The sequence below is a fragment of the Dendrobates tinctorius genome, unplaced genomic scaffold, assembly GCF_039654945.1.
Source record: "Dendrobates tinctorius isolate UK_male_01 unplaced genomic scaffold, ASM3965494v1 ptg000396l, whole genome shotgun sequence".
Classification (NCBI taxonomy): Eukaryota; Metazoa; Chordata; class Amphibia; order Anura; family Dendrobatidae; genus Dendrobates; species Dendrobates tinctorius.
In genome coordinates, this window is record NW_027362062.1 from 1,155,247 (window position 1) to 1,173,032 (window position 17,786).

At 45.5% G+C, this 17,786-nt stretch overlaps 1 protein-coding gene across 1 annotated transcript; it reads right to left on the minus strand.

The window, feature by feature from the left end:
- Nucleotides 1–1,849: 1,849 nt before the first annotated feature.
- Nucleotides 1,850–11,413, minus strand: TXNDC12 (thioredoxin domain containing 12). The gene is made up of 7 exons (XM_073563737.1): nucleotides 11,244–11,413; nucleotides 8,256–8,316; nucleotides 6,772–6,824; nucleotides 6,613–6,686; nucleotides 3,757–3,826; nucleotides 3,481–3,564; nucleotides 1,850–2,631 (listed from the first exon to the last, which is right to left on the minus strand). The coding sequence occupies exons 1-7, from the start codon at nucleotides 11,344–11,346 to the stop codon at nucleotides 2,555–2,557; spliced, it is 522 nt and encodes a 173-aa protein (XP_073419838.1). The 5' UTR covers nucleotides 11,347–11,413; the 3' UTR covers nucleotides 1,850–2,554.
- Between the last annotated feature and the right edge of the window lie 6,373 nt (nucleotides 11,414–17,786).

The window sequence follows — 17,786 nt, forward strand, 5'->3', positions numbered from 1 at the left end:
AAAAATTATGTCACAAAAGTTTTAAAAATGTTTTTTTTTTAAAATGGTCAATTTGGCAGACTTCAAAAGTGAATTGCAGCCTACAATAAAAAAAAAATAAGCGTATACACACTTTATTTTTACTTAAAGGACATGTGCACCTTTATTTTTTAAGGTGCAGCCAGTCACAGTGTGCACATGTCCTCCCCCCGCAGCTCTCTTACCTCCGATGTCAGCGCTGCGGGGATCCGTGGCTTCGTTCTGCCCGTCCGCGAGTGCGCCTCCATTCATTTCAATGGAGCGTGCGGCCCGCTGACGTCACGCCGCTGGATCACTGCGAGTAGGCCGCAACCGGAGGAAGGGAGGCGGACGGTCAAAACGAAGCCACGGATCTCAGCGCTGCGGGGATCGGAGGTAAGAGCGCTGCGGGGGGAGGACATGTGCACCTTAAAAAAATAAAGGTGCACATGTCCTTTAGCGTTAATTTTCTGTGAAATATTGCCTTAACATAAATTTAAATTCTATACTCCAGAACTACCAGTGCTAGAAATTTTTCTTTTCATAGACTTTAACCATCCCAGTAAAATGTCTGTTAAAAAAATAGGTTGTAAATTAATTGCCAGACTTACCACTAGTACTAGGCTCCTGGTGCATAAGAAGCTGTGGGGGTTCATTGACATTAGTTGTATCACTATCAACATCTTCATTTCCCTTCTGGTTGCAGTTTTCATAATGTGATTTCAAACGGCAAACAAGTCCTTGGATATCCTTTTGACAGTATTTGCACTTTGCTCTTGCACCTTTCTTTCCAAGATCTGCTGCTGGCATCTCAACAAAATGAACCCAAATAGGGTCTCTCTTACGACCTGCTGCCATGGCTCACACAGATCACTTATGAAGTTTGATTGTTACTACAGCCTGAGCCAAGCACTGCTGATGTTACTACAGCCTGAGCCAAGTACTGCTGACTATCCAACAAGTTTGGGCATGTCAACTGAATGCAGGGAAAAAGAAACTAAACCAAAACTGAAACCAAGCTAGAAGTGTGGAATTAAAGGGGCAGTATGAACAAAATGTGGAGGCTATTAATAGTTTATACAATTAAGACATGCTGCTTTTAAACACCTACCTATTGCCATATAGTAAAACAAAAAAGATTTTTACTTACTTTGGGGTCCCCCCCTCACCCTGGCGTTAGATCGTTGCCCCTAGTTTCGTCCGTGTAACTATGGGCGCACATGCACACTGCTCTCACTTCTCATTTTAATCGTGATTTATATTAAAAAAAAACCTTTTGATTTAAATCAGTGATTTAAATCATGATTAAAATCATGATTTAAATCGATCCGATTTAAATAGAAAAAAATCTTTTGATTTAAATCGTGATTTAAATCATGATTTAAATCGGCGTGATTTAAATCAATCCACCCTGCCAGAGATCCTGAGTAAGGGGCTCCGCAAAATCAGTCTCGAATGGTGCTAAGTTGCACATGATGGACGCCCCCGCTCTATTCATTGTCTATGGGAGGTTGGAAGGGTCACAGCGACATGTCTGAAGATTTGATTGGTGGTGGTCCAGGTGCGGAGACCCCTGCAGATCACCGAAATGCACCCGAACAGCCATCATTTAAAATCTTTGGTCCTTTTAAAAGACGGGGATCTGGTTCTACACTTGTCTGCATCTCTGGGGGTCCTAGCAGTCAGACCCGTGGCGATCACTTAGGTAGCCCCTTTTTTATGGACTTACAGTCTTGAAAATAAGGATTTGTCCAAGTATTATGGCTTTGTTCTCAAAACAGCAAGACAATACTGGCTTTCAAAATCTGGACCAAAGCTGCACAATGTGCACGCGGGCTAAAAAAGTCAGGAATAAGAAACAAGGAGTAGGGCCAGGAAGGCTGAATGCTATATAATGTCCATACTCTTATATGTGCCCCAATATATAATCCTAGTGCGCCGCTCACCGTTATACTACATCTCTTTGCAGGAGAAGTACGGTATATACTCAGAGCCAAGGAATAGATCGTCCTGTCCTACCATCACAGGACAGGATCCAAGTCAGTTCTTGGCACGAAATATGCAGCGCTCAACAACTACAACCGCCTAAAAAAAAAAAAATTTCTAAAAAAATAAAATTTATACCCCCTATATTTTAATTAAAGGAAACCGACTTGTTGCAAAACCTTCAGAAAACAAAAGGCCAAAAAATAGGCCGAGTGCCATTTAACCAGGAACGGACCTGGTTAAAGAATATAAGCAATAAATATCTGGCAATGTAGTTATTAGTATATGGATGCAGGAGAAACCCCTCCCGAGTTCTCAGATAACATATATGACCGATCCCGTGGATGCACTGCAAATTCTGAGCTCGTAGGAAGAATATAAGGTGATTTGTATGGTTATCGGAAAAAAAAAAAAAAGCGAAGAAAAATCTCTTTTAGTGAAGTGCACAGAAAGGAGTGAACAGAGGGTGCGTACTCCAGACCCAAGAGTGTGGGAACGATATCGCCATAACCTCTGGGGGGGGGGGCGCACTGACTCAGGGAGGAACAGTTTGGGATGGGAAATCTAGCGGTTATAACTCATCTTCAATCTGTTTCTTGACAAAATTTCCAGTGAGTTTTTCCTGAGCTTCCTTCATACCTTCGACGACTGGATGGAGAGAAAGAAAAAAAAAAGCTTGAGAATTATTAAATATTCACAGCCATATAAAGTATAAAAGATGTACTGGCGTCATGACCATTCTTTTTAAAAGGGGTTATCCATTATCCAGAACTTTTGATTTCCATATTAGGCGTTACGGGTACGGGCAGGTATCCTGCACGTGTCCTATTCTAATTAACAGGCTAGATGCACAATACCTGCTCGCCATGCGAAAGACACATCGGCAGCACCCTTAGGAGGCATAAAAGGGAAGTGCTAAAAAACACTTTAAGGCTAGGTGTAGATGAGCAATTTTTTTTTATCCTAGAAATTGAGCTCAATTATGCAAATGACACTGATCAAGTTTGACCAGAGTTTGATCTGATTCGCTCAGACGAGGAGGCCAGGAAGGAAAACAAAAATTCTCAGTTTTCAGACACTGTCCAAGGATCACAAAAATAAAAAAATTGGACATGGCCCCATAGCATAAAATTTGTCGGATTGCGAGCAGACGCCCCCGTCGGAGGGCGGGCAGACGCCCCCGTCGGAGGGCGGGCAGACGCCCCCGTCGGAGCGCGAGCAGACGCTTTCTCAAAGTGTGAGAAGACGCTTGCCAAGATGAGTCTTGAATAATAACCAAAAAACTAAGTTGGAGTACGTGTGCATACAAATCTCTTCTAGAGGCCACTCTTGCCTAGAGAACCGTGCACACGACGTATCATTGCCTCAATGTCACTGACATTGTTTTCGGTGCCATCACATAAAGGAGGCGCAAGTGTGAACAGATTCCCGTTAATAAATACCAGCTTACCCCAAAGTTAAGACTTTGCAGAAGAAATCATTGGGGTCTTCACATACCTTGTTCTGCCGTGTTGTAGAAATACTTGTAGCTGGGGTTTCCTTTGGCGTTTATGATCTCAGGACGGATGTGTCCACTGGGATCTGCAAACATAAGAAATGGAAAATCTGTAGCCCTGGGGAATATCTAACAGATAATATGGCTTCGCATGTTAGCGGGGTCGCTTTGGGTCACTTACAGGATAAAATAACGAGATGGAGTCAAAAGTAATCAAAAATGGACAAAACTGTAAACCCGACTAAGACGCCGAAATATCAGTCTTACAGAACGCTCACCAAGGAAGAGAATTCTGGGGATGTATGCACCATCAGGGCTGAAGGCATCGTCCTTTGGTTCCTCCTCGTCCTATGCGAAAACAATAAAAATGAGTATAATGTGTTTAGTAGATTAACATGGACAACTTCAGAGCTTATATATTTTTTTTTTATTTAAATGCATGTATTTTGGGGAAAAAATATTTTTTGATTAAAAGTTTTGCTCTCTATAGTCTAAGTGTTGCATTGTCTACTGCTGACTGCAGAATGAGTTAACTAAGAATCAGTCTGTGAGCTCTGTTCTGATGGGAATTTGTAGCTGTCTTATGATCATTAAGTGTTCAGCTCTCTGGTAGGTCTAGGGTCATAAATCAGCTGAGAAAAAAAAGTCGCATAGAAGAGTAATAACTGTCCATTAGGCTAGGGTCACACGACTGTCTGTTCTTCATCCTAGAAAAATGGTCGAATTATGTTGATCATTCTGCATGGGTACTACAGCAGATGAGCTCACTGACACTGCCAGACACCGGGGATAGCAGCGGACACTTGCCGGTGGGCATGGGGAAGGCCAGTATAGTATAGCATGGTTTGTCTGTTTTTTATATTTTTTTAATAGCAATTTGCAGCCGGGGGAGAAATGTAATTGGAAAGGAACGACAAAAGATCATCCTTTTCCCTGAAGGACAACACGTTAATTTGAATAGGAGCTGTGCAATGCTTTGTTTCTCCAGTGGAGGCGCTGCCAGGAAATTGAGCATACATTACAGCTGATCGCTGGGGTTCCAGCTGGGGATACATCTGGCATCAGCTAAGTAGCTAATAGCTACTTCTATTTACAAACAAGCATTTTCTAAAGGCTCACTCAGGCGTCTGTCGATTTCGGACTGCAACGCACATACTGGCCACCGATGTCCTGACCCTGACCAGACCATTACAACCTCATAGAAATATATGAAGTTGTCACACTCAGGTTGGGAGAGGCACGACGAGTCCGTGCTTGGAACTCTGAATTAGTGATAGGTCCCGTTCACGTGTCCCTTTAAAGCAACAAACATACAAATCAGACGGTACGTTTTTACCATCAATGTGGTTTTCTGTTGGCCGTCCGTGTGAGACGTACCAGAATAGATAGATATCTGCGAGATGTCTAATTAGTGCGCTGCTTGTGGAGCTTACTGTACTTCTATTAACCTATGAAATGAATGAAAAAAATGACGTGGGGTTCCCATTTTTTGGAACCAGCAAAGGTAAAGCAGACAGCTGTGGGCTTATATTATCAGGCTGGAAAGGTCCCTGGTTATTGGGTCCTTCCCATCCTAAAAATAGCACCCCACAGCTGCCCCAGAAGTCACACATCACATGAGATGCTACAAGTCTGGCGCTTCCCGACTGCCCTGGTGCATTGGCAATTGAGGTAATGGGACTTGGGGTTGATGTCAGCTGTGAATTGTCCAAAACACAGCTGACATCAAGCCCTGGGTTTCATAGTGGAGACACACCCATTACTAACCCAGTAATCAAAAGAAAAACACACTCGAAAATATTTTATTTAAATAACCACTCCTTGTTCACCACTTTATTAAAAAATAAAATAAAAATCCCTTGCAGGTCCAATGTAGTCCAAGAGAATCAATCGAAGTCCACTGAATCCTCCGTACAAAGCATACAGAGCCTCGCTTTCCACTGCCAGGTCATGCTGCCCTCTGCGAGACCCGTCGGCCATGGATGGGGTGGAGAAAAGAAGAAGAAACACCGCCCATCAGACCAGACACAGGGCATTTACATAGCCCGCAAATTTCCGGTGACAGATTCCCTTTAACCCGACTGCCACGGCTCCAGGGCATAGGGAAGAGCGAAGGCAAAGCACCAGAATTGGAGTATCTCATGTGATGCTCCACTTCTGGGGTGGCTGCGAGCTGGTATTTTTAGGCTGGGAAGTGCCCAATAACCGGGGACCTTCCCAGTCTGATAATATCAGCACTCATCTGTCTGCTTTACCTTGCTGGTTACAAAAAAAAATGGTTTTATTACATTAATACAAATAAAGTAAACTACACATGCAAGGCACTAATTATATATCTCATATCTATCTTTAACACCTAAAAATCTTTAATTTTTATTCTGCATTTTATTCCAGTACATGCCAAAACGGACCGCAAATGTATGTCACACTATGTCATCCGCGCTGCTGGAAGAAAACAGACATAGCTACGTGTAGGTCACACGGTCCGTGTGAAAACACAGACATTTGAGCAGCCTCATAGACTATAATGGCTGTGCACATGTACGTGTCTCCAGTGCGTGTGAAGACTGACGCCGCATGTATTGGAAACAAGAATGTGTGAAGGGAGCCTTATAGTGGAGAATCATTTTAAAGATGAAATCTCATCAGAACAGTGGGCAGCTTTTGCTCTTTTTTTATTCCTGCTGCTCATCTGAGTATGCCATATTTTTACTTTTCTAAATCCACCATATGGTTCCACAAATATGGCCTTTCTATTTAATGCTGCTTATTATTGTCTTTAGAAGGGGGCATGGCTCACAGGGTAGTAATGCAATATATATATATATATATATATATATATATATATATATATATATATATATATATATACACATACACACACGGTAAACTTAAGACATGCCCTCTTGTTAAAGACCATAAAAATTAGCTCTAATTAGAAAAAAGGTCTTTATATCAAACAGCAGATTAATAAAAAATAAATAATATAATGGCATATTCAGGGGAGGAGCAGGTATTAAATAAGAGCGAAAACTGCCCCTGTCGATCTGATGACAGGTTCCCGGATCAGATATCACCTAACATATGAGCATTTCAATACTTGGACTTCCACTTAATACCCTTGCCGCGCTCACCTCCACGTTCACCATGACGAAGTTATGAGAAAGTTCGGAGATCTCCTTGGACTCGGCAAACTTTGGTTTCAGCGCTGCACGAGAAATACAATGATAGGTAAAGGTGAGACGTTCCTTTGCTCGACCACATCTGTCATTGTCCAAGTTGAGGTTGGTTACCTTTGCACGCCCCACACCAGGTTTTATGGATCACAAGCATGATAGGTAACCCACTGCAAAAAAATGAAGAAAAGATCAGCTGGTGTGGGTCATATAAAATGGTGCAACTCAGAATAAAGTGCGGATTTTCAATATACTGCGTAATACCATACCAGCCATATAGACTTCATCAACACACAGCAGATATTTTCTGTACGTAAATTGACCTGCGGTGCAGATTTTTCAATCCCAGTGTTAATTATTTAATTTTTTTTCCCTGCTGTGTTTGCATTTTTAAAATTCTGCTGCATTTAACAGTTCAAGCAAAATGAAAGCGAGTTTATGAAACCTCAAGCCGACGCCGGGTTCATGCATCCCTGATCGGACCACGATGCATGGATTGGCGCCATGGGTCTCCTGACCTGTATTCAATAGCCTCATATATGTCTATGAAGCTGTCAGTCAGCGGACCGGCGGTTGGTTCATGCATCGCGGATTGCAAAGCACAGTTGTCAGAATCTGACCTATGAGAGTGGACACTTTTTTTTTTTTAGGCGGCCTTTTTCCTGTGGTCCTCCATGGGGAGCATGAAAAACGTGTGTAAAACTCAAGTGCGTTTTTAAATGCAGAAAAAAATACATTAATTGAAATGCAGAGTCAAATCTGCAGCAAAAAAAAAGCATGTTATGGGGAGGCAGCAAAAATACAATAATCAGAACAGATTTCGATTGTGCATTTTGGTGCAGAAAAAACGCAGCATGTGGGAATACAAAATTCAAAAACTGACCGTCACATCCAAGCATAAACATTGTGTGAACAGGTGCTTAACCTAGAGTCACCAACTCATATACATTCAAGCAAAAAAGGAAGCACACTGTAGCGCCATAACATGCAAATATGAAAATGAAAAAATAAATTGCATTACTGCATTAGAAATATGAAAAATTGAGAAAGTTTAGCGCATAAAATGGCCAAGTTGTGTGTACCTGGAAGCCACGTTAAGGCATTTCTCGTTTTCCAGGTCCCTGTCTATGCCAATCCTCACTAAGACTGAAGTCTCCATTTGAATGGGAACCTATGAAAAATCTTCTCTTTAGACTGATGTCTTGTGGAGGGGAAGAGGCCCATTCAGATGGAGACTTCGGTCTTAGTGAGGATTGGCATAGACAGGGACCTGGAAAACGAGAAATGCCTTAACGTGGCTTCCAGGTACACATAACTTGGCCATTTTATGCATAAACTTTCTCAATTTTTCATATTTCTAATGCAGCAATGCAATTTATTTTTCAGTTTTCATATTTGCATGTTATGGCGCTACAGTGTGCTTCCTTTTTTGCTTGCATGTGGGAATATGGCCTAACAAATGTGCAGCAACATCTGCATGGAAGAGAAACGGATTTCGCTGTAGATAAGTTGCAGAAAAACCTGAATCAAATATGCAGTGTGTGAACTTTGATTAATAATAATATAAAGGCATTTCTCCTACAAATCAATATGGCCATTACCTGCTGGCGGCCTCCTGCTTCCCATCTTCCAGAGTTCTCCAATGGATATGATCTCCAAAACCTAAAAAAAAAATAAAATAAAATGCAAAAATAAATATTAGGAAAAGCATGAAATAAAATGCTAAAAAGATACCTGGTACATATGGCTTATTCCTATGTATTGCTAAGGGTCACAGCACTGTCAATCAGCGCTGGCGTCAGCTCTTGGTGAACCTGTTCTCAGTGCTGGTACACACTGAGGAGCAGATTTCCATAGGAGACATACACTGGACATGTATATGAGGTTCACCAGCTCCGTATAGCACTGGTGCCCGCTGTATTATACAGCCGGCACTCGAGTTTAACTGCAGCGATCAGAACTAGGTCCGATCATAACAGTTAATCTTGTAAAATAGAAGTTATTGTCAATCAATACAGCAGTATTTAAGAGGTTACAAGTGAGAAGAGGGTCCTTTCCAGTGCCCATTGCTTCCCCCTCCCCACAACACGATTGCTGGGTGACAATAGTCCTTGCAGCTGGTGGGGGAACTAGTGCCACGATTGTGCACCTACGGAACCCGGCCAGTGGCCTTCCTATAAAACAGGATAAAAGATCAGAAAGGTGTATGGAACCAACAGGATAAAATGAACAGCTCGTATCGTGCAAAATATTCCATCCTACAACTTTATTGATCAGAAAATAAAAGTTATATGGAACGGAATAACATTTCTGGCATAAGAAATGCTGCCAGTATTGATTAACCTGATGGACGGGCATAGACGCAGCCCACCCTGACCCCTTGTATTTATTTGCGGATTTCTCTACTCCTACCCTCTGGTGTTCCCCAGAAAAACAAAACAAAACAGCAGCTTAAAAAAAAAAATTAAAAAAATGCAGATAACGTAAATTAGCTAATTGAAACAGAAATTCTGCGGCATCAAAACTACGTACACCAAACCTGCACAGTGAGAACTTGGCCTTATAAATCCCAAAATCCATTCAGCCCCAGAAATGCCACCATAGCGCCTATTGTAAGCTGCAAACAATCACCACCGACCTCACAGAACAATCCCCGCTGCCCTCACAGAACACCTGTTCACACAGTGGCAGAAACCTTCTCCTCAGGTGTTATCAAGCCTTGTATCCTGGATGGCAGGATGCCAAACTAGGATACATGGTCTGCTGCAGCGCCGAAAAGGATACAGTGCTGTTCCCAGCTCCAGCGAGTGACACGAAGGATGCCTGACTCTGGGCAGCCATAGTCGATGACAGTCAGCACCCAGGACAACTGGCTATCCCTCCAGTGGCCCACACCCAATAATATCCAGGCTCACGTCAGTCAAAAGGGTCTCCAATGTGTGTGGTCACATTGGCCACTCACTGCACAACAGGTCAGGTATGCCACCATAGTGTCATCAGACACTGCAGAGGTCACCATAGAGCTACCAAACCACGCAGGGCACCACACTACCACCAGACTATGAACAGCGCACTATAGATCTTCCAAACCATGCACAACGCACCATAGTACCACCAGGCCCCGCACAGGGCACCACACTACCACCAGACACCACGCAGGGCACCACACTACCACCAGACTATGAACAGCGCACTATAGATCTACCAAACCATGCACAACGCACCATAGTACCACCAGACCCCGCACAGGGCACCACACTACCACCAGACTATGAACAGCGCACTATAGATCTACCAAACCATGCACAACGCACCATAGTACCACCAGACCCCGCACAGGGCACCACACTACCACCAGACCCCGCACAGGGCACCATAGATCTACCAAACCATGCACAACGCACCATAGTACCACCAGGCCCCGCGCAGGGCACCACACTACCACCAGACCATGCACAGGGCACCACACAATGACCAGACCCCGCACAGAGCACCACACTACCACCAGAACACGCACAGGGCACCACACTACCACCAGACTATGAACAGTGCACTATAGATCTACCAAACCATGCACAACGCACCATAGTACCACCTGACCCCGCACAGGGCACCACACTACCACCAGACCCCGCACAGGGCACCATAGATCTACCAAACCATGCACAACGCACCATAGTACCACCAGACCCCGCACAGGGCACCACACTACCACCAGACCCCACGCAGGGCACCACACTACCACCAGACTATGAACAGCGCACTATAGATCTACCAAACCATGCACAACGCACCATAGTACCACCAGACCCCGCACAGGGCACCACACTACCACCAGACCCCGCACAGGGCACCATAGATCTACCAAACCATGCACAACGCACCATAGTACCACCAGACCCCGCACAGGGCACCACACTACCACCAGACCCCACGCAGGGCACCACACAATGACCAGACCCCGCACAGGGCACCACACTACCACCAGACTATGAACAGTGCACTATAGATCTACCAAACCATGCACAACGCACCATAGTACCACCAGACCCCGCACAGGGCACCACACTACCACCAGACCCCGCACAGGGCACCACACTACCACCAGACCCCGCACAGGGCACCACACTACCACCAGACCCCGCACAGGGCACCACACTACCACCAGACCCCGCACAGGGCACCACACTACCACCAGACCCCGCACAGGGCACCACACTACCACCAGACTATGAACAGTGCACTATAGATCTACCAAACCATGCACAACGCACCATAGTACCACCAGGCCCCGCACAACGCACCATAGTACCACCAGACCCCACGCAGGGCACCACACTACCACCAGACCATGCACAGGGCACCACACAATGACCAGACCCTGCGCAGGGCACCATAGTGCCACCAGACACTGGAGTGGTCACCGTAGAGCTACCAAATCACGCCCTAGGGCAACACACTACCAACAGATCATGTGCAGCGCACCACACAGCCCCCGGACCCCCACAGGGCACCACACAGCCCCCGGACCCCCACAGGGCACCACACAGCCCCCGGACCCGCAGCACATAGTCCACCAGTGACGTTACCTCTGCCAAGTCCTTCACCAGCAGATACCAGCGCGGTGCTTACAGCCAGGAGGAGGACACTGGCACACAGCACCGAACAGCGGCTGTTATAAGAAGGCAACATGACAGCGGGGAGCGGGAGAAGCGTCCAGGGGGAAGTGATGTGCACCGGATGGAGGCGGCTCAGCAGTGACCGGAGCTGTGCGGGAGGAGCTGCTCTACATACACACTGTATATGGGATGTGTGCACACTGTATATGGGATGTGTGTACACTGTATATGGGATGTGTGTACACTGTATATGGGATGCGTGCACACTGTATATGGGATGTGTGCACACTGTATATGAGATGTGTGCACACTGTATATGGGATGCGTGTACACTGTATATGAGATGTGTGCACACTGTATATGAGATGCGTGTACACTGTATATGGGATGTGTGTTCACTGTATATGAGATGTGTGCACACTGTATATGGGATGCGTGTACACTGTATATGGGATGCGTGCACACTGTATATGGGATGCGTGCACACTGTATATGGGATGCGTGTACACTGTATATGGGATGCGTGTACACTGTATATGGGATGCGTGTACACTGTATATGGGATGCGTGTACACTGTATATGGGATGCGTGCACACTGTATATGGGATGCGTGTACACTGTATATGGGATGCGTGCACACTGTATATGGGATGCGTGCACACTGTATATGGGATGCGTGTACACTGTATATGGGATGCGTGCACACTGTATATGGGATGCGTGCACACTGTATATGGGATGCGTGTACACTGTATATGGGATGCGTGCACACTGTATATGGGATGCGTGTACACTGTATATGAGATGCGTGCACACTGTATATGGGATGCGTGTACACTGTATATGAGATGCGTGCACACTGTATATGAGATGCGTGTACACTGTATATGGGATGCGTGCACACTGTATATGGGATGCGTGCACACTGTATATGGGATGCGTGCACACTGTATATGGGATGCGTGTACACTGTATATGGGATGCGTGTACACTGTATATGGGATGCGTGCACACTGTATATGGGATGCGTGCACACTGTATATGGGATGCGTGCACACTGTATATGGGATGCGTGTACACTGTATATGGGATGCGTGCACACTGTATATGGGATGCGTGCACACTGTATATGGGATGCGTGTACACTGTATATGGGATGCGTGCACACTGTATATGGGATGCGTGCACACTGTATATGAGATGCGTGTACACTGTATATGAGATGCGTGTACACTGTATATGGGATGCGTGTACACTGTATATGGGATGCGTGCACACTGTATATGGGATGCGTGCACACTGTATATGGGATGCGTGCACACTGTATATGGGATGCGTGTACACTGTATATGAGATGCGTGCACACTGTATATGGGATGCGTGCACACTGTATATGAGATGCGTGCACACTGTATATGAGATGCGTGCACACTGTATATGGGATGCGTGCACACTGTATATGGGATGCGTGCACACTGTATATGGGATGCGTGCACACTGTATATGGGATGCGTGCACACTGTATATGGGATGCGTGCACACTGTATATGGGATGCGTGTACACTGTATATGGGATGCGTGTACACTGTATATGGGATGCGTGTACACTGTATATGGGATGCGTGTACACTGTATATGGGATGCGTGCACACTGTATATGGGATGCGTGCACACTGTATATGGGATGCGTGCACACTGTATATGGGATGCGTGTACACTGTATATGAGATGCGTGCACACTGTATATGGGATGCGTGTACACTGTATATGAGATGCGTGCACACTGTATATGAGATGCGTGTACACTGTATATGGGATGCGTGCACACTGTATATGGGATGCGTGCACACTGTATATGGGATGCGTGCACACTGTATATGGGATGCGTGTACACTGTATATGGGATGCGTGTACACTGTATATGGGATGCGTGCACACTGTATATGGGATGCGTGTACACTGTATATGGGATGCGTGCACACTGTATATGGGATGCGTGCACACTGTATATGAGATGCGTGTACACTGTATATGAGATGCGTGTACACTGTATATGGGATGCGTGTACACTGTATATGGGATGCGTGCACACTGTATATGGGATGCGTGCACACTGTATATGGGATGCGTGCACACTGTATATGGGATGCGTGCACACTGTATATGGGATGCGTGCACACTGTATATGGGATGCGTGTACACTGTATATGGGATGCGTGTACACTGTATATGGGATGCGTGTACACTGTATATGGGATGCGTGTACACTGTATATGGGATGCGTGCACACTGTATATGGGATGCGTGTACACTGTATATGGGATGCGTGCACACTGTATATGGGATGCGTGCACACTGTATATGGGATGCGTGCACACTGTATATGGGATGCGTGCACACTGTATATGGGATGCGTGCACACTGTATATGAGATGCGTGTACACTGTATATGAGATGCGTGTACACTGTATATGGGATGCGTGTACACTGTATATGGGATGCGTGCACACTGTATATGGGATGCGTGTACACTGTATATGGGATGCGTGTACACTGTATATGGGATGCGTGCACACTGTATATGGGATGCGTGTACACTGTATATGGGATGCGTGTACACTGTATATGGGATGCGTGCACACTGTATATGAGATGCGTGCACACTGTATATGGGATGCGTGCACACTGTATATGAGATGCGTGTACACTGTATATGAGATGCGTGTACACTGTATATGGGATGCGTGTACACTGTATATGAGATGCGTGTACACTGTATATGGGATGCGTGTACACTGTATATGGGATGCGTGCACACTGTATATGGGATGCGTGCACACTGTATATGGGATGCGTGCACACTGTATATGGGATGCGTGCACACTGTATATGGGATGCGTGCACACTGTATATGAGATGCGTGTACACTGTATATGGGATGCGTGTACACTGTATATGAGATGCGTGTACACTGTATATGAGATGCGTGCACACTGTATATGGGATGCGTGCACACTGTATATGAGATGCGTGCACACTGTATATGGGATGCGTGCACACTGTATATGGGATGCGTGCACACTGTATATGGGATGCGTGCACACTGTATATGGGATGCGTGCACACTGTATATGGGATGCGTGCACACTGTATATGGGATGCGTGCACACTGTATATGGGATGCGTGTACACTGTATATGGGATGCGTGTACACTGTATATGGGATGCGTGCACACTGTATATGGGATGCGTGTACACTGTATATGGGATGCGTGTACACTGTATATGGGATGCGTGTACACTGTATATGGGATGCGTGCACACTGTATATGGGATGCGTGCACACTGTATATGGGATGCGTGCACACTGTATATGGGATGCGTGCACACTGTATATGGGATGCGTGCACACTGTATATGGGATGCGTGTACACTGTATATGAGATGCGTGCACACTGTATATGGGATGCGTGTACACTGTATATGAGATGCGTGCACACTGTATATGAGATGCGTGTACACTGTATATGGGATGCGTGCACACTGTATATGGGATGCGTGCACACTGTATATGGGATGCGTGCACACTGTATATGGGATGCGTGTACACTGTATATGGGATGCGTGTACACTGTATATGGGATGCGTGTACACTGTATATGGGATGCGTGCACACTGTATATGGGATGCGTGTACACTGTATATGGGATGCGTGCACACTGTATATGGGATGCGTGCACACTGTATATGGGATGCGTGTACACTGTATATGGGATGCGTGCACACTGTATATGGGATGCGTGCACACTGTATATGAGATGCGTGTACACTGTATATGAGATGCGTGTACACTGTATATGGGATGCGTGTACACTGTATATGGGATGCGTGCACACTGTATATGGGATGCGTGTACACTGTATATGGGATGCGTGCACACTGTATATGGGATGCGTGCACACTGTATATGGGATGCGTGCACACTGTATATGGGATGCGTGTACACTGTATATGGGATGCGTGTACACTGTATATGGGATGCGTGTACACTGTATATGGGATGCGTGTACACTGTATATGGGATGCGTGCACACTGTATATGGGATGCGTGTACACTGTATATGGGATGCGTGCACACTGTATATGGGATGCGTGCACACTGTATATGGGATGCGTGTACACTGTATATGGGATGCGTGCACACTGTATATGGGATGCGTGCACACTGTATATGAGATGCGTGTACACTGTATATGAGATGCGTGTACACTGTATATGGGATGCGTGTACACTGTATATGGGATGCGTGCACACTGTATATGGGATGCGTGTACACTGTATATGGGATGCGTGTACACTGTATATGGGATGCGTGCACACTGTATATGGGATGCGTGTACACTGTATATGGGATGCGTGTACACTGTATATGGGATGCGTGCACACTGTATATGAGATGCGTGCACACTGTATATGGGATGCGTGCACACTGTATATGAGATGCGTGTACACTGTATATGAGATGCGTGTACACTGTATATGGGATGCGTGTACACTGTATATGAGATGCGTGTACACTGTATATGGGATGCGTGTACACTGTATATGGGATGCGTGCACACTGTATATGGGATGCGTGCACACTGTATATGGGATGCGTGCACACTGTATATGGGATGCGTGCACACTGTATATGGGATGCGTGCACACTGTATATGAGATGCGTGTACACTGTATATGGGATGCGTGTACACTGTATATGAGATGCGTGTACACTGTATATGAGATGCGTGCACACTGTATATGGGATGCGTGTACACTGTATATGACATGCGTGTACACTGTATATGGGATGCGTGCACACTGTATATGGGATGCGTGTACACTGTATATGGGATGTGTGCACACTGTATATGAGATGTGTGTACACTGTATATGGGATGCGTGCACACTGTATATGGGATGTGTGTACACTGTATATGAGATGTGTGTACACTGTATATGGGATGCGTGCACACTGTATATGGGATGCGTGTACACTGTATATGAGATGTGTGTACACTGTATATGGGATGTGTGCACACTGTATATGGGATGCGTGCACACTGTATATGAGATGCGTGTACACAGTATATGGGATGTGTGTACACTGTATATGGGATGCGTGTACACTGTATATGAGATGCGTGTACACTGTATATGGGATGCGTGCACACTGTATATGGGATGCGTGTATGAGATGTGTGCACCCTGTATATGGGATGTGTGTACACTGTATATTGGATGCGTGCACACTGTATATGGGATGCGTGCACACTGTATATGGGATGCGTGCACACTGTATATGAGATGCGTGTACACTGTATATGAGATGCGTGTACACTGTATATGGGATGCGTGTACACTGTATATGGGATGCGTGCACACTGTATATGGGATGCGTGTACACTGTATATGGGATGCGTGCACACTGTATATGGGATGCGTGCACACTGTATATGGGATGCGTGCACACTGTATATGGGATGCGTGCACACTGTATATGGGATGCGTGTACACTGTATATGGGATGCGTGTACACTGTATATGGGATGCGTGTACACTGTATATGGGATGCGTGCACACTGTATATGGGATGCGTGTACACTGTATATGGGATGCGTGCACACTGTATATGGGATGCGTGCACACTGTATATGGGATGCGTGTACACTGTATATGGGATGCGTGCACACTGTATATGGGATGCGTGCACACTGTATATGAGATGCGTGTACACTGTATATGAGATGCGTGTACACTGTATATGGGATGCGTGTACACTGTATATGGGATGCGTGTACACTGTATATGGGATGCGTGTACACTGTATATGGGATGCGTGCACACTGTATATGGGATGCGTGTACACTGTATATGGGATGCGTGTACACTGTATATGGGATGCGTGCACACTGTATATGAGATGCGTGCACACTGTATATGGGATGCGTGCACACTGTATATGAGATGCGTGTACACTGTATATGAGATGCGTGTACACTGTATATGGGATGCGTGTACACTGTATATGAGATGCGTGTACACTGTATATGGGATGCGTGTACACTGTATATGGGATGCGTGCACACTGTATATGGGATGCGTGCACACTGTATATGGGATGCGTGCACACTGTATATGGGATGCGTGCACACTGTATATGGGATGCGTGCACACTGTATATGAGATGCGTGTACACTGTATATGGGATGCGTGTACACTGTATATGAGATGCGTGTACACTGTATATGAGATGCGTGCACACTGTATATGGGATGCGTGTACACTGTATATGACATGCGTGTACACTGTATATGGGATGCGTGCACACTGTATATGGGATGCGTGTACACTGTATATGGGATGTGTGCACACTGTATATGAGATGTGTGTACACTGTATATGGGATGCGTGCACACTGTATATGGGATGTGTGTACACTGTATATGAGATGTGTGTACACTGTATAT